Source organism: Protopterus annectens, chromosome 17.part0 (genome assembly GCF_019279795.1).
Source record: "Protopterus annectens isolate FY-2018-M chromosome 17.part0, PAN1.0, whole genome shotgun sequence".
Taxonomy (NCBI): domain Eukaryota; kingdom Metazoa; phylum Chordata; order Ceratodontiformes; family Protopteridae; genus Protopterus; species Protopterus annectens.
The window spans coordinates 815,096,564-815,115,665 of record NC_056751.1 but is presented as its reverse complement, the minus strand read 5'-3'; the positions used below and the strand labels follow the sequence as shown (position 1 = coordinate 815,115,665).

Genomic DNA, 19,102 nt, shown 5'->3' with positions numbered 1-19,102 from the left:
TCTCACCACAGCTCCCAGGGTGTTCACCAAGGTCATGGCAGTTGTAGCGGCCCACCTAAGGCTCCAGAACATACAGGTTTTCCCATACCTAGACGACTAGCTCCTCACCGCCCCCACCAGGCATCGACTCTCTCTAGCCAGGGTCTTCTTCCTCTGTTTATCATCCCAGTTGGGGATCACTATAAATGTCAAGAAGTCGTTCCTCCAACCTGTTCAGGTTATAGACTTTATAGGGGCCAGGATAGATTCCCTTCAGGCCAAGGCTTTCCTAATGCCAGACAGACTTCACAGCATGACTCTGCATGTACTAGCTCTTCTTAAGCCTCCTGTTCCCCCAGCAGAGTTAGTCCTGAGAGCTTTGGGTTCCATGGTGGCAGCGATCAATTTGATTCCTTAGGCTCGTCCATTCTACACCATCCACTAGACTTGCTGATTCCCCTCAGCAGGGTTTGCAGGAACTCCCTCATGTGGTGGCTCCAATCCTGAGCCCTTCGGGATGGACAACATTTTGTTATGCTCCTACCCCAGGCCACATTAACCATGGATGCCTCCCGCCTAGGGTGGGGGGGGGCATTGTGCGGGCAGGACTGTCCAAGACACGTGGACTCAGACAGAGACCGTTCTGCATATAAATGTACTGGAGATGAGGGCGGTCCTTTTAGCGTTGCAGGCCCTTCATGCCTTCCTTCCTCTGGGGACTATTGCGATCCAGTCAGACAATATGTCGGTGGTCTGGTATATAAACAAATGGGGGGAACCAGGTCTTACCCTGTTTGCTGAGAAGCCATGAGAGTTTGGGAATGGGCGATCTCCACCAACCGCATCCTGTTAACGATGCACATTCCGGGTCAGTCCATCATTTTGGCGGACAAATTGAGCAGAACTATCCTTTCTCTTTATGAGTGGTCTCTGAATTCTTCCGTAGCGGAACAGATCTTCCTCAAGTGGGGTCAGCCTTGCTGCAATCTCTTCGCATCGCCTTCCAACGTGAAGTGCAGTGAGTTTTTAGCTCTAATTCCTACTTTAGGGGAAGCCCCCAGAGATGCTCTAGTCCATGCTTGGCCGCCCGGTCTTCTTTATGCGTATCCACCACTTTCGCTGATGACAACATTTTTGCAGAAAGCTCGTCGGTTGTGGAGCAAGATTATCCTCATAGCCCCATTCTGGCCTTGTCAAGTCTGGTTCTCCTGCCTACGGTCTCATCTCATAGCTCCTCTCTGGATCTTGTATACCATTCCAGATCTGATCTCTCACCCCTCGGGAATGGCCCCTCCAAACCAGGACGAGCTCAAGCTCTCAGCTTGGCTGATCCAGTTCCCTTAGTTGCCAGGACTCCCGGTATCTCTTCCCTAGTCAAGTCCATTCTGGTGGCGGCACATAAACCCTCTACCAGGAAGATTTACAATAGTAAATGGAAATGTTTTTCCATTTGGGCTTCACGTAAGAATCTGGATCCCTTTACCGCTCCTATTCCAGCGGTTCTAGAATTCTTGTCTCTTATTTTTCAGCAAGGGGGCCAGTTCATCTACTGTAAAGGTTCAGCTGGCTGCTATTTCCCATTTCCATATTGGGGACAACTTAGGTTCTCTTGCTGCTACCAGAATTTGTAAGGCCTTTCTAAAAGGTACCTTTCTTAGGAGACCTCCTATTAGAAATTCATCCCCACCGTGGGACCTGACCTTGGTTCTTCAGGTGTTAGTCGTGCCTCCGTTCGAACCCACAGCTTCCATTGATCTGAAGTTCTTGTCATGGAAGACAGCCTTTTTGGTAGCCATTACCTCAGCCAGGAGAGCGTCGGAGCTTCAGGCTCTTTGTATCAAACCTCCATGCCTTGTATTTCACAAGGACAGGGTATCTCTCAGGACTAATCCCTCCTTCCTTCCCAAAGTTGCTTCCGAGACGAACATCAATCAATCCATTAATTTGCCAGTATTTTTCCCTAATTACCAGAACAAAGGGGAGTATAAAATTCATTTACTGGATGTTCACAGACAGTTACATTTTTATTTACACAGGACGGCTGTCTTTCGTAGATCTGACCAACTTTTCGTCTCCTTTGCAAAATCTTTTCTAGGGAAACCGATTTCTAAAGTGACTCTTTCCAGGTGTGTTTCAAGTTGTATCCTCTTAGCATATAGAGAATCTGGCTTGCCAGAACCAATGGGAGTTCATGCTCATTCTACACGTTCTGTGGCAACGTCTGCTGCATTCTAGTCTACAGTTTCACTGGATGGCATTTGTTCAGCGGCTACCTGGGCATCCTCTCACACCTTTATTTCTCATTATAAACTAGATTTGGTGTCTTGAGGAAGGGATGCTTTTGGCTCTGCAGTGCTCTGGAATATTCTTCCTTCAGGGCCTCCCAAGATTTCGGGTAGCTGGGGACTCTGTCCCACAGGTTGCTGATCAAATGAAGTTAACTACTTTAGATAAAGTAGTTATGTACTCACCATAACTTTCCATCTGAGTAGGTAACTTCATTTGTCAGCAACCGTCCCTCCCTCCTTCCCCCTAACCTGGATGGTTATTTAGCTGAACTCGAGGTTTGGATGCTAGAGTTTTGTTTTGTCTTTGAGTCAGGTTTCTCAGGTTGTTAGTTTGTTTCGTTGTTTTGTGCAGGTGGCAAACATGACCTGAGGATTGGAAGGCGGTTGTAGGGTAGTATGGGTAAGGGGAAGGATATTGGAGCTCGGATCCTTAGCTTGATATGCTGCCAGCTTAAATCTGTATCGGATCCGTAACCCACAGGTTGCTGACAAATGAAGTTACCTACTCAGATGGAACGTTATGGTGAGTACATAACTTCTTTTTTTTTCTGTGCTGATGTCTTACAGCCAGTATTGTAACTGTACTCCATTTATATACATCACATGTAAACTTTTAATTATATAAACAAATGTTTGTGACCTTGGTTGGGGGAGTGGAGGGGGGAGGGTCAGTGGTATTTTTTTTTTACCTTAGTGACTTAAAACAGAAAGGAAAGAATGAACAATTCACTAACCCAGTTAAGTAAATAAAGTTAAATAAAAAATGTAAACAAGACATGTTCATTCTAATCCAGAAACATATTGTAAAGTACATAAACAAAGCTAATTCACAACAACATGTATGCCATGCACTGCTCCACTTACCACAGGACCTACTGTTACCAGCTGATCTCTACGTTTCATTGGCAGATATCCTACACCTGCATTCTTATAGTCACAGTCTTTCTACCCTGTTTAACTGTATCTTGTCATTTACCTTTTATTTATTTATTTACCTACTTTGTAACCAGTTTGATGTGCTGTCCACACACCATTTCAACTGCAACATGTGCATAGCTCTTTCTAAGTACAACTTTCCTGCTATTGACAGTCATTTTTTCTTTCTTATGTCACACTAACTTTACCTGTATTCTTTGTTGCATTACTTCACATGTCATGCTTTCCGGAGTTTTCAGGGCTAGTGTTAGCATTTTGGGGGGCACCAGCAAGTGTCTAATTGGGTGACTCCTGAATACTTGCGTTTTTAAGTATTACCCTTTTCCTGCCACCATTCCTACTCTCTGTTCACATTGGACAGTTTTAGGATTACTACACACAGACTGAAATGTAGCTTCAGTGCTCTAACTTTGTGACATGTCTGTGTACCACACCACATTGGTCCATGTCACAGAAGGGCATTTAGTTGCAACATCAATGTATTACAACAGCTCTGTGTACAGGAATGGACTACTGTTTCACCCCCCCCTCCACAGAAATATTCACACATTATTCATTTTCCCCCACTTCAGGCTCCCCACACCATGCACATTATTAATTCTTCTTTCTCCCACATTTTGCCTTACTCTTCAGCTTTTTCAGGAAGTAATAACTTTCTGTATGTTCTGTTGTGCATTTTAAAATTTTTTTTTCTTTTCCTACAACCTTTTCATCCAATGATGGCTTGAAGAAAACTTATGATTAAGGAAAGAAGTTCAGTGTTGCTGTTCAGGTTTAGCCTTTTTTGTATCCTTTCAGCTTTAGGCTTCTTTGTATCCTTTCAACACACCTTACTTGGCCAAGACAGTTCAGCAATAACCATTTAGGAAACAACTCAATTAAGCTAAAGCCCCCTGAAAGCATAGGGTTATAGATGCTCAGTGGTACATATTAGAGCATTTTCCCAACCATTTAATCCAGTGTTGGCCTGAACAAAAACAGTGAGAAAGAAAGTAATTTCACTTTTATTTTTTTTCAAGGCTTAATGTTCACAGCTGAAAAAATATCAGTTCACTGTAAACAGGGAAGTGGTTTGTGAGAATACACAGATCCTGTTTTGGAATACTTCCTGCCTTCCTCCACACGCACACAAAAAAAAAAGACTGCCACTGCCTCTATATCCCTCCTATGTTACTTTAGATTGGGATGAGGAAGGCAGAGGTTCAAATGGTCACTGTCACGTATATCAAGTGATTGCTGTCTACATGTACACAGCATGCCTCCTCAATCTTCAGCCCTACCCATAATGCAGCCACCTATTGGCATGGTTGATGTGTGATTTTAAGAAAAGTGAAAAAAATAATGATTACAGTAATGTGGAAAGAGTGGACCTGAAAAGCATTTGTCTTCATGCCATTAATGTTTGGAAGGACTCGGAGGGGAGGGATGGGGAAGAAGTGGGAAAAAGATAACTCTAAGTACAACATTTTCTGTTCTTAACAGTATTTGCATGAAACTTATCACAATATAAGTTGCATAATTTATAGTACAATATTGTAGTTCTTGTATGTGATAAAGTTATTCAAGTAAACAGATGCATTTTTTCTTCCTCTTCTCATTCTTTCTTCTTTTTTTGGTATAAAGAAATGTAGACATTACAGTGCAAAAAGAGGGACAAAAAATAGCCAAAAGCTTGTTTAAGTTAACAGGCTGTAACTTTGTGTTTTTGAGGTGGAGTGTGTTGTGTATAAGTACACATAACATGATACATATACAGCTGACATGTTCTCTCTTACTTTTGCATAGGCGAATGTCTAGATTAAGACCCATGACTTAATGTAATAATACATTTTTAAGCAGAAACAAGTAAATATGAAAACACCAATATGAAAACTTTCCTTTAACAATAAATGTTTCAGCTTGTTAGGCTGCAGCAGAGGACTGCATTTTTCTTTTTTTCTCATATGTTTCCATGGAGACAAGCTGTGGTAAAACAAGATAATATTGGCACATTTGTGGTACTAAGGGGCTACTGGCAAGGAATGAGGATTACACCGGCAAGTATTTATATTCTTGTTTTTTTTAAACAAGAAACATCTTTATTAAAGTATCACTTATGACATAGGTTATCATATATTTATGTAAATGGAAACAAACTTTATTGACATATTTTTAGTTGCAAACATTATACATCACTTAAAATCTATCCAGTCATTGTCAGTCAAACACTACATATCTCAATCAAATCTTGCCTTCCTTTAAACCTCATTCCTCTTCCAAAACATTACTCTGTATGTATTGTTACCACAATTCCCATTTTTTCTATATGTAATTTGCTGCCTTCCTTTGCTAAAGACCCCATTTACAGTTGTTTATCTATGTTACCATATTCACTATTTCTAGTACAGATGGTTTAGACTTTGATTTCCATTTTCTATTGCTTGCTTTTTTGGCAGCCATCATGATTCGCCTCAGCAAGACTTTACTATGTGTAGGCAATTCCAATTCTGTATCACAGCTCTAAAAATCATTTCCTTAGTTATGCCAAGCTGCTCACCCAGTATTTCTGAGTTGTCTACATGGATTGTTTTAAACTCTGCCAAATTGTTATACTTCAAAAATATGTTCTGAATTACCTCTTTCTTCCCTGTCACACCTCCAACAATTCCTATCTACCTGAGGAAAAATTATTTGGAGCCTACTTGGGGTGTACACGTGCCTATGTAAGCACTTTCAAACAAAGATCCTAAATCTTCTACACTTTGTTACATATTTGGGAAACATACAAATATCCCCTGTTTGTTTCTTTGTGAATTGCGTACCCAATCTCTCTTCCCCAGTCCTTTCTGACCTCCTCTGATTCATTCTTATAGTTATCGTGTCATACTCTATATGCTGTATTAATTATCCCTTTTCAGCAGCAGCTTCTGTTCTAGGCTCTAATAAAAACTCTAAGAGTAGTGGTCTTTCACTCAGGATCCCCCTATGTCTTTCTCTTTGCCTATACTCTGATATGAAGCTGCAAATTCTTTGCCTCTTCCTATTATATTACCTTCCCCTCTCTAATTATTTGCTCCCAATGCCATGGTTCCTTTGCCAGTTTTCTCCATTAAATTCCAGCCCCCTCTTGCCTTTTAGCCATTATAGATATAAACCCTTTATAATCCTGGTTTAGAATTGAAATGGGCCTGTACGAAGCTGCATATGATTGGTCATTACCATATCTAGGTATTAACAGCCGTCACCACTTTCTTCCATGACATTGGTGTTTTAATAAAGGTTAAAGTATTACAAAATAAGGTGGAATCTGACAGAACAAGAAGAAGCATAATTTCAGAGCACTAAATAGAAAATAAGGGAGTACCTGAATAATAGGCAAGAATTTAGAAAGACTGCTGTTAAGCAACTGTTTGTGATAATAACTCTAGAGCACAAAAAAACTTTTAGCATAATGACATAGACAACAGAAAGTAGAAAAGATTGTCACCAAACCTATGGAGCATATAACAAGAAAAATAACCAGTGAGCCTTTACAAGTATTAGAGATATTTTGGAAATTTTAAGAAAAATTGTATAAAGCAGAGAAGTAGGGAATCAGGAAAAAAGAAAAAATGGAAATATTTATGTAAGACTTAAATATGCCAATGTTAGAGGGAGATGAGGCTGAATTACTGATGGTTAACATAGGGTGATATAAGTTAAAAATGGTGATATATAACCAATCTGCAGGGAAGAGCCTAGAAATAGATGGTATTCCAGTGGAAATATGGAAGCTAGGTGGGAGGATAGCCTAGTACCTACCTGTGAACCTATAAAGATCTGGAAGTATCTTTAAAAGGAGGTAATGCACTAACAACCTGTAGTGGCTATAGTACCTAAAAACAGTAAAGACCCATCTGATCCAGCTTCATAAAGGCACATTTCAGTTTTAAATACCATGGTTATACAGTGTTTATGTCTGTAATGGCTAAAAGAATGGCAAAGTTGGTACCAAAATTGATAGATATGGTCATGTGGTTTTGTGAAGGGCATGCAGACATTTGACATTAATAGAACAACGATGATCCAGAGGGAAGAAGAATCTCCCACCTTGTCTCTGGACCCTCACACAGCATTCCTGAGAACATTAGAAAGTATGAAGATTCTACCCAACACCATGCTACTGGGTGACTTCAACTATCCAAACATTGACTGGGAAAACTACTCAAGCTCAAACACCCTAGCCCAATGCTTCCTTGAGTTTATAAACTCAAACGCCCTTAAACAGCTGGTCACCACGCCCACAAGAGGTGACAACATACTGGACCTGGTCATCACCAACATGGGGAACCTATGTTCCACACCTGAGGTAAACTCGTCATTGGTAAGATCAGATCACAAACTAATCACACTGGACATCCACATCCCTACCCCCCACCCCAGTTAAGGAAATCAAGGTAAAAAAATTCTCTAAAGCCAACTTCACACTCCTCAAGACCGAGGTGGGAAGTTTCCAAGCTCCCAATCAAATGGAAAATGATGACCCAATGGCAGAATCCTTTACAAGTGCATTTTATGAACACCTTCAAGAATGCATGGACCGAGCCATCCCAAGTAAAACCAAGACCAACGCCTCAAAAAAAAAGGAAGCCAGTCTGGTGGACCCCGGCCATAAATAAACTTTACAACAGAAGGAGGAAACCCCTGCAAGATAGAACAAAATCCCAAAATAAGAAGGCATCTCTGATTAACATCAGTAAAAAACTGCGCTCCCTCATTAAATCATCCAAGGCCAACTTCGAAAGAAAAATAGCCAATGACTCTAAGGATAGCCACAAGGCCTTCTTTAACTATGTCAAGAGTCTAGGGGCAAACTCTCAGATATGCTTTGAGCTAGTGCATAATGGCCATAAATACACTGAACCAACCGACATTGCCAACATCCTGGCTGACAAGTTCAGTGCAAACTTCACTCCCCCCTCTCCACCAAAGGGGCTAGCATCCATCCCAGAAGAATGTGGCACTCCAGATATCTCAGACACACAAGTAAAGACAGCCCTTGCAAAGGCCAAAAACACAGCATCAATGGGACCAGATGCTATCCCAGGTTGTGTCTTACACGAGCTTCAAAATGAACTAACCCCGCATCTCAAATCACTATTCAAACTCAGCCTCTCTACAGGATATGTACCCAAAGAATGGTGTACAGCAAAAGTCGTACCACTCCACAAAGGTGGTGCCACAACTGACCCTGGGAACTATCACCCTATAAGCTTGACTAGTTTGGTCTGCAAAGCCATGGAATGCATTATCATGGAGCTCATTAACAGGGACATTGGGAACCTCCAGACACTGGACCCCACCCAATTCGGCTTTGTTAAAGGCAGATCTTGCCTCCTGAACTTGGTCGACTTCTTCGAAACAGTCACCAAGGCCATAGGTGAAGGGAAGGTGGCCCACAGAGCATATCTGGACCTTGCTAAGGTATTCGACACCATCCCACACTCAGGAATCATAGACAAACTCACCAGCTTAAATATCAACCCCCATGTCATGAGATGGGTTGCCAATTGGCTCTCAGACAGAACCCACATGGAAAGAGTGGCAGGTGCCATGTCTGACTCTAAACCAGTCACAAGCAGAGTCCCACAGGGCTCAGTCCTGGGACCCCTCCTGTTTGGTATATATTTCTCTGAAGTACAGACAAAGGTGGAGGGATTGTGGCTAACCAAGTTCGCAGATGACTATAAATTGGGTGCAATAATTGACTCTCCAGCTGACACAGACATCATGCAAAAGGGTCTCACAGAGACAAACAGCTGGTGTCAAAGTCACGGCCTCAAGCTAAATGCCAAAAAATGCATAGTAATCCCATTTGGGAAAAACAAATTACCTACAAACTACCACATAGATGGGAATCCACTAAGTACAGAAGAAGTAATTAGGGACCTGGGTACCCAAGTAGATAGCATGCTCTCCTTTGATCATCACATAGCCAAAATGGTCAGGAAATCCTTCTATGTGGCACACCTGATCACAAAGGGTTTCTCATCCAGATCCAAGGAGGTGATTGTGCCCCTTTACTCCTCACTCATTAGGCCCATAATAGAGTACAATGCTCCATTTGGGATGTACCTCACTAGACACCTGCAACAACTAGAAAGACCACAGAAGTACCTCACTAAGAGGATTAAGGGCCTTAAACAATTACCATATGAAGCACGACTAAAAAAGCTCCAGCTCTTCTCAGTCACTTACCGTCTGCTCAGAGGTGACCTATGTCTGACCTATAGGGCCATGTCAAACCCTGAACTAATGGACATGCTTCACCTCAAAAAAACGAGATCCCTCAGAACCACTTGTTCTAGTGACTTGAACCTATCTACAACAATAAACAGGACATGCTGGAGGGATAGATTCCTGTCCCAGTGACTCCCCTCACTCTGGCATAGAATCCCAATCCATATTCGACAGAGCTCCTCTCTGACCCTCTTCAAGAGAAATCTTGATGAGTGGATGGGTAATCATAAGTTCTCCCCTGGGATCACTTCAGGAGCCCTGTTGACAGAGGCCCAGGTTACTAATCTAATGGGGAGGCGAAAGCCATCACTCTGTGGCTAGGCTTATAAATGCACATGGGCAGATAGCCTAGTTACTTACCTATGAACCTATGAAGAAAATACCACTGTTGTTGGTGGATCTTAGTGCAAAGAAAGCATTTGACAGAGTAAGCTGGGATTTTATTAGTAGGGCAATGTAAGCATTTTCATTTCCTGATAAAGTAATAATGTTAATTAGAAGGATATATGACAAATTGCAGGCAAAAATCAAAATGGGAGGGTATCTGTCTCATATGTTCTGTTTGAGTACAGGAACCAGGCACGGTTGTCCTCTTTCCCATTTATTTGCATTAGAACCACTGGCAAAGAAAATAAGGAACTCAGAAATTCAAGTATATCATTGGTATGTGATGTTCAAGTAAAGTTGTCTTTATTTGCAGATGATATTATTTTGTCCCCGATGGAACCAGAAAAAGACATCTCATTGTTGTGGAACATTCTGAGGCAGTTCCAGTTTTTTTTTCTGGATACTAATGAGTATGAAACAAATGCTACAGCTGTAAGCTATGTGAACACACATGAATTGTTTCAGCAATACTCATATCGATGGGAATATGATATAATGAAGTATTTAGGAGTATAGATTAAAAAGGATTATGTTAAGGCAGCTAATGATATGTGGGAAGAGACTATACAAAAGATAATCCAATAACTGAGATAGCAAGTTAACAAGCAGTAAAAACTGTTTTTAGTCCCTTTGGTAACAGGTCGGCCATGTTTTTATCAACTAGAGAAGAAGCTGTGGATAGTAATTAGTAAAGAGTTGAAGGATTTTATTTCTGAGGGGAAGAGAGCAAGTGTCAAGTGGGATACGTTGCTCCCCCCAGTAAACAAGTAAGTTTAGTATTGCCTGATTTGAAGGGATAGTTTAGAGTTACACAGTTAAAACTTTTATACACAATACAAGCAGAAAACGACAATTGCAAGACTACAGATTTTGGTTTTCACCCTAACATAGGCCTCACTGAAGCAAGTAACCTGCAGGAGATTCCATTGTGGTGGTAGTGGCTACTAAGAAAGAGCTCTCAGAGGAGAGTTTCTCTCTCCAGCTCCCTTGGTCATGGAATCTCAGGCACTGGACAGATTTGAAAAGTAAGTTTATGCAGCTACAATGTTTACCTTGATGTGTTGAATTGTCTTGTGCACTTGAGGTTTCAGAGGAACCTGACCAAAGATCTCGCCAAGTCCATCTCGAGTACCATGATATCACAGTCCCACAAAGTGGTAGATTTACAGATGGTAACTACACAGTCCATTATGAATGTTTTTATGTGTCCTTTGTCTAATGCAGTGGATGGTAAATTTAGAGAAGTGTTCACCAGCATTACTATAACCTGGCATGGCTGGCTGCATCTCTGTGATTTTGTGAAGAACTTCAAAATCTCCTTTTTGAATGTTCCATTCGATGGGTTCAGCTTTTTTGGCCCAAGTTTAAAGATACATTCACAAGTAGTGAACAAGACAAACTCTGTCTGCCATCAGCATCTGCTTTTCCACCCCTCAAATTACTTTTTCCGAGAACCAAAAAGTTGGAAAGAAGTTAGGGTTCCAAAAATTTAAGGGATGTGCACAGGACTCTCCTGGAGATGGAATCTCCATGGGCAAAGTGGGGGGGGGGGGCAACAATAGATTTTGCAATAGAGGCAGAGGTGGTATGCAGAACCAGTGGTTTTAAGGCCCATTCAGTGACAGACCCTTCCAGCACTCCTGAAAGGTTGCCTGACTGCTACCCCCAAGAGGCAGTGATGGGTAATCTCTGTGCCCTCCTGCCTCGTTGTCTGTTACTCTTAATTTGTGGATGTTGAGAGTAATAACCAGAGGCTATGTCATTCCCTTTGCCAAAAATGTCACAAAGAAACCTTCCTATGTTCACCCCATGGAGGAAGGCAGCAGCACAGGAAATCACAAAAATTGCTGTATAAGTGAATTATCCTTGAGGTCATACTAAAGCAGAATGGGTCTGGAGTTTACTCAAGATTATTTTTGGCTCTGAAGAAAAATGGGGACCACAATCACTTAAACCAGTTTGTAAAACATACAACTTTCTGGATGGTCATGTTTCAGTCTATTTTATGTGTTCTGAAAAAGAATGACTGATTGTGCTTGGTGGTCCTTCAGGATGCCTGTTATCACATAGAAACAGTGAGGCAGTCAAGGAGGTTCCTTGTCTTTTGTCTTGAGAGTTAGTCATTTGTATTTGGATCACTGCCCTTCAGAATCACCACAGCTAGCCATGTATTCACCAAATGCACTGCAGTTGTAGCAGTAATCTCGTACTTTGAGTTCCAGGTGTTCCCATATCTAGTTGACTGTCACATAACCACTGCCATTATGGATCTGCTTATTCAATCCAGGTATTTCTTGATCCAGCTATGCTATTGGCTAGGAATCATGATCAACACATAAAAGTCAAAACTAACACCAGTCCGGGCTATAGTGTCCATAGGATACCACCTGGACACCAGCCTGGCAGATAACTAAACTTCTGGGATCAAGGTTAGCCACTCTGTGCCAACAAGCTTCCCTGGTCCTGTCTCACCAAAATCCCATATTGAGACCCATCCTATGTCTTTTGGGTTCTGTGACAACAACCATTACCCTTGTTCTTCATGCCATTTTCCACATGCTGGTGTTACAGTGGATTGTGTCAGTACAATGGTTCATTTTTCAACATCCTATGGACTTTCCCATCAAACTCACATCATTGAATTCTCTTCTCATCACTTTAGGACATCCTTTTGTTCTCACTCCCCCAGGAGTCAGGTGACCATGATGCATCCCTTCTAGTGTAGGAGCATTTTAAGAGGAAGACGTGGGTATCTTCCAGTGCCTTTTAGCCATGGTAACTGCCTTTCAAACCAATTTGTTTTTCCAGACGCACACATACAATTCCCAAGAATGGCTGGGAAATTCTCCAATCCCCACACGTTTCTTCCTGGCAAAGTAGTACAGCCATCACTAGTTATCTGCCATTCTTGATTTCCTGAAATATAAATTACAAGAATTAATAAGAAACACTAAATTGTAAAGGACTGAGTGATTTTGTCCAGTTAGAGGCAAATACTACAGCTTGACAACAAACAGTGCTAAATAAAACTATGCCAGAATAACAAATAATAATAATACATAAGTAAATACCAGCTAGAAGATCTCTAAAAATGAATAACTAAAGGCTTTACTTAGCAAATAAAACAGTGCACAGAATACTTAAAAAAATAATCAGTTGTACAAGACATAATATTTAAAGAAGAATCTAATCTGCAACTAAATAAATACACTAACTTCTCTAACTGAAGGAAATACTAGATCCTCAGCTATGTTAACTACTAAAATATTATCTAAGCAGAACTGCAGATTTTGACAGAAAACTTACATGGATGAGGTCACCTTGGTATCTTCTTGTAAGACACATTGTGGGGGTTGGCTTTATTGGCCTGAATTGCACCAGTGACTACTTAAAAAGTGAAGGGTCAAGGGTATTCAAAAGTCATGTAGCTGAAACACTGGTATGTTCTTAAGTTGTCCTTTACATATATCTCACAGACCTACACTTCAGGAGGTATTACACAGTGAAGACTGTAGCATAGCTGGGGCTTTTTTGGAGTTACTGAATTGTTTGTCTGTGCAACCTTTTTACCCTTTGTTTTTCACACACACACACACACACACACACACACACACACACACACACACACACACACACACACACACACACTTTTACTACCCAAATAAGTATGTTTTTATCCAAGTCAGTTGGAAACCGTGTGTGCCTTTGTGCAGTATCTTCATGGTTCTTAGCTTCATCAGTTCTCGAGTAATGACACTTCACTTTGAAGTATAGCTATAACCTTCCCAGTGCATATGATTAGAATTTTGTATCAAAAAGTGACTTAATTAATGGTGAAAAGTGTCATTTAGCTATGACTGAGTTCCTTGTAAAATTCATGTTCCTCCCCTTAAAAGTATTTCCATGCGTGTGAAAAAATCACATACATGTATTGCACTGTATGTTTCTAAACACATTTTATAGTTTTTTTTTTTTTTAGTTTTTATTTATTTTTAAATTTTAAGTGCACCCTAGAAGTTAAATCAGTTAATTTACAGAAGTTGCACATCATGTATTTGTATTAGATCTAAATTGATGCAGTGATGTGAAGTATTACATAAAATGTGCGTTTTCCAGGAGTATATGAAATATGTAAGATGCAGAGTATTCCAGACTGTGCAAGCAGATGGCTTGTGCAAATTCATGTTGGCGCTCGATGGCTACTGTTGTAGTCTAGATTGTGGGTACGTGTAGAAAATGGCAGGAATATAGTGGGATGAGGCCAAGAAGTTATTTAGGCTGCAGGTTAGAAGACTGCCTTCCCTACCAGGAATTAATATCAGAGTGAAGACAAAGAGAAAGGGATAGTGGAGTCCTTAGTGAACGATCTGTTCTGACAGAGAGTTTTTAATTGAATCTAAAACAGTAGTTGTTGTTAAAAAAGGGATAATTAGTAGGACATAGAAAAAAATTGCGTGATGACTGAATCAGTCAGAGAGGGTTAGAAAAGATTGGGAAGAGAGACCGAAAAAACAGTTTACAATGGAACAATGGGTGGACATATGTATGACTTCCAAGTATGCAACAAAGCGTAGAAGATTTAGGATTTTTGCTTGGAAGTGTTTCCATAGGTGTTTTTATTCCTCAAGCAGACTTAAAATAATTTTCCTCAGGTGTGTAGCAAATGTTGGAGGTGTGATAGGGAAGAAAGAGGTAACTGCGGAGGTGTTTTTGGGAATGCAAAAAGCCGGCAGATTTTTAAAAATCCCTACAGAATACTCTGCCTGATATATTAGGTGAGCAAATGGCTGTAATTAAATAAATTATTCTTTTGCGCAGAGAACCGGGATATGAATTGTCTAGTCATAGTAAAGACTTATTAAATTTAATTCTGTTGGCTGCCGACAAAGCAATTACTAGAACATGGAAATCAAAATCTAAACCAACTATGATTGAAGTATTGCATATTGTAAAAGAATTGGAAGGGGGATCTTTAGAAAATGCAAGGAGCAAATTATATAGAAATAAATGGAATTTGTGGGAGCAAGAAATGAAGGATAATGTTCAGAAGAAGGAATGCGATTTATGTAATGTTGGCCTGAAAGTTGTAATAAAGAAAGAAAACGTGTATAATGCTTGTAAATGGAAACAATGTTAATATACTTGTTTTTTCTCTCTCTTATTCTGTGTGTAGTTATGTCGGAAGTGATATTTAATAAAGGTGTTTAAATTTAGAAAGTGGCAATATTTTTTATTGCACAAGTCCTTTTGGGATAGTTCTACAAGCGAGTATACCCCAGACTTGTCAAATGTTGCTTTAGATAAACCCATGATATGCAAGGTACTAAGACAGTACAGAGAGAAAGTGGAGTGGAATCCAGTTAAAGGGGAGGTGTACAGCTTAAGAGATTTATTTAAGACATGGGGTGGGGTGAATGTCATGAATACCCCATTTGGTTTTACTTATTGGCTGCTGCTCAGCAGTATTAGGAAAACAAGCACTACTAATGTGTAAACAGAAGTGTTTCTAGCTTCTGTTGTTAGAAACTGTCACATTTTCTGTTATTTTTCAGATGTTGTGTGTGCCATCGTTTTACTTAGAATTGTTTTGCATTATCATTTGTATTTTATACAGCTGGTAGCATATGAAACAGAGAGGATAGAGCGAGATGAAGGAAATGTTCAAAAAATGCTAAAGCACATCCGGGAACTTGGGGAGCAACTCTTAAAGAATGTAAGTAATCTCATCAGTGTTGTTACCATTTCACTGCACGTCTGGTTTCTTTCTCCAGATTGCCAATAGGCTATGAACTGTACTATGTAAATAGTTTCAATACTACATTGTTATTTTGCTCTTTTTAAATGAGACATCTGGTTTAATCATTTCTACACATGCATAAATGTAGTTTATGCTAAATTGCTACTATGCTAAAATAACTTTAATAATGCTAATCCTAACCTCCAGTTTGCTCTAATGGACCATAATAGTTTATAGATTACAGACTACTAAAGTCGGTATTAAAGTATTATGTTATGCTACTGCTAATCTTAAATCATGCATAACCTGACATGAAGCATAAGAGCTTCCCATTTATATTTTTGAAAAGGCAGGGTTGCTAGCACCTTGCTGTATTTTTTTTCAGTCTGACATGTGCCGAGTCTTATTTTTCAATAAGCTGTTTTATTAACTCAGAAATTTGTGTTCTTTTTATTTATTTATTTATTTTGAAAGTCATGTTTATTTTTGCTCATGCCTAAGGATAATAGAATAAAGTGTTATTGTTAGAAAAAAAATAATAGTCACAAAAATACCAGATGAACAGGACAATGGGCAGTGTTCATAAACAGTGTCCACCATGACACAGAGCTGACATACATTTCAGGCCACTTACCAGAAGACCACGGAAGCCATAAAACGACTTCTACTTTTCTGGGTAACTGCATAAATAACTGTGTATCTGGTGAAGTTGTTATGCAAATTAAGATTTATATCATAGTCAACATCCGTAGTGTGGCTGAGAGAGAGGAATTTGCAGGGAACAATCAGTGACTACTGCTGTATAAAACAATAACCTCAGCACCTCCATCCAAGTAGAGGTGATGTGTTGATCTGAATAACATAACTGACCAACAAACAGTACTCTTGCTTGGCAGAACACAACAGAGAAAAGTTAATTATTACAAAGAAAATTTATAGCAGATCTCAAGTTTACTGCAACTTATAAATTCACACTGCCAGACTGCGGTGGTGGTGCTGCGGTAGCGTTGTCGCCTCACAGTAAGACGTTGTCCTGTTCGATTCTCAGCTAAAGCGTCTTCTGTGTGGAGACATGCGTGAATGGGGCGTACCTTCGTTGAAGGTTGTACGTCAGGGCTGGCAACTCGGTATGTAAAAATCTACTGCCAATTATTAGCAGACCGGAGTTCTGCTGTGGCGACCCCTAACTGGGAAAAGCCGAAAGATACAGCATAAATTCACACTGCCACAACCAAACTAGCCTGTCCTTACTACAGATCACTGACAAGCTTCCACCAATGGGAGCACTTCCAGCACCAGACACAATAGTTCTCAAATGTATCACTTCAGAGTGTTAACATTTTTATGTTCCTTACAGTTCCACATTCCAAAGCTCTTGTCACTCATTCATCCATGCTAAGGAATGCTGAATCATATTAATTCATCAAGATAACTTTTTGTAAGTATAAAGTAACACATCTTAAGAATCATGTGAGCTTCTTACTTAAAGTTGTTAGTATAATCTATGACCAAGTGCTGTACAGTTTGCACATTTTTCCACATTGAGAGGTAGATTGCCACACTTTGGAGATGGAAAGTTGAGTACTATGCCAGATATTTTCATTAAAAATATTCAAATAATCCTTACACTGCTGTTATGGCTAGGGAACCTTAAAGTGTTATAAATCGTTGCTTGCCATGAGGAAGGATAAAACTGTGTAGAGGGATGGAGTACTTCAAGATATGGATGTCTAGATACTGATGGCGAGTCTGCTTGTCCCCTTTATTCAACAAGAGCAGGAGGTGGGTATTTCCAGCCTAAATGAGAGCTCTGTGTTGCATTCATTTCTGCATAACAAGCCTGAATGACCCATCTGTTCCTGCAGAGAGAATCATGTAATAAGGAGTGGGGCAGGCTTCAGGTCCAGTGAACTAGCTTACAGTCCCCCTGCCACTAGGCCGCTCACTAACTTAGGATAGCTGTTTGGCTAGGCGAGACACACCTATGCCCCTTGGCTCATGTTTTACTAGCAGAGCAATCTTGCTGGTCTCTCCTCCTCATTGATGGGCATTGCTAAAGCAGAACAGCCCTCCTTCCTTCCACCAGGATGGCAAGCTGGTATCAGCCTCTCACATCCATTCACCCCTGCTCAGCACCTCAAGGCCCCTTTGCTTGCTTCTTGAACATAGGTTGCCTGGACTGTAGTCTGGTCTTCTTCTCTCTATGCCACTCATATTTGTAAGTGTACACAAAAGATTTGTGTAAGTGTACACTAAGTGTTTTGAGTTACCTCATAAATCTATCTAAGGCTGCATAGTTTGAAACCTGGCATCATGGGAGGTTCCAGTAGTTGAGGTCTGGAAAAAGAAAACCACTGAATCCTGTAAGATTCAAAATTAACCCTCAGAACCTTCAGCAGCAGTCAATGAATGGCAAGGATTGGCCAGAAGGTAAGGCACTAATAGGTGTTTAAGGGAAAGGGAGCTCCAGTCATGCCAGGCAAGACAGACCACCATGATAGTCATATAACTGAGTCTGTGTCACACAGGCAGTGAGTGCAAGCTGGGCCAAGACCATTATTTTATTTTATTTTACATTTGTTTACCGGGAGTGTCTGACTGAGCCTGAAAAAAAGGCCCATTTTCAGCAGAGGCCTGGGGAGAAAAGCTTCAAGTTACATAGTATGTAATGCTACATAGAATTTCAAAAGAATAATAGGTTACATAGGAAATAGTGATACAATTAAGTTGAAATAAATGAAAAAAGCTAAAACAAATGGTAATTCACATCGTGAAGTAGGCATGGTTAGTTATACATATTGCACATTATAATTGTTGATATTTGAATGCAACACACAGAAACAAAACAAATACTTTAATAGAAACAGAAAGGCCTCACTGAGACCAATGACTGGTGTCAGAACCATGGCCTTAAGCTCAATGCCAAAAAATGTGTCATCCTCCCCTTTGGGAAAAACCCGGTTGCCATGAATTACCACATCAGTGGTAGTCCACGAAACACAGAAGGCGTTATAAGAGATCTGGGAACACAGGTTGACAGCAACCTCTCTTTTGACCACCACATTGCCACTGTGGTCAGAAATTCCTTCTATGTGGCACATCTCATTACTAAGGGTTTTGCATCCAGGAAGAGAGAGGTCATTGTTTCCCTGTACTCTTCCCTCATTAGGCCGGTCATTGAGTACAATGCCCCATTTGACATGTATCTCACTAAACACCTGCAACAACTGGAGAGACCGCAAAAGTACTTCAGAAAGAGGATCCTAGGCCTTAAACATTTGTCCTATATGGCCAGACTCAAAAAAACTCCAACTATTCTCTGTCTCATATCGCCTACTTACAGGCGATCTCTGATTGACCTACAAAGCCATGTCTGACCCAGGTCTGTTAGAAATGCTACATCTAAAGAAATCCGAATCCCTCTGCACCACACACTCCAGAGATCTCAACCTCATTACCACAATCAACAGAATGTGCTGGAGGGACAGGGTCATAACCCAGAGACTGCCCATGCTAT

At 40.5% G+C, this 19,102-nt stretch overlaps 1 protein-coding gene across 1 annotated transcript in view; it reads left to right on the top strand.

Annotated features, from left to right (window-relative positions):
* Positions 1-19,102, top strand: part of SBF2 (SET binding factor 2) — a 3,151,758-nt gene that overhangs the window by 1,810,402 nt on the left and 1,322,254 nt on the right. The window contains exon 17 of the mRNA XM_044058929.1: positions 15,463-15,561. Coding sequence (XP_043914864.1) covers positions 15,463-15,561 — 99 coding nt within the window. The remainder of the gene's footprint in view (positions 1-15,462; positions 15,562-19,102) is intronic.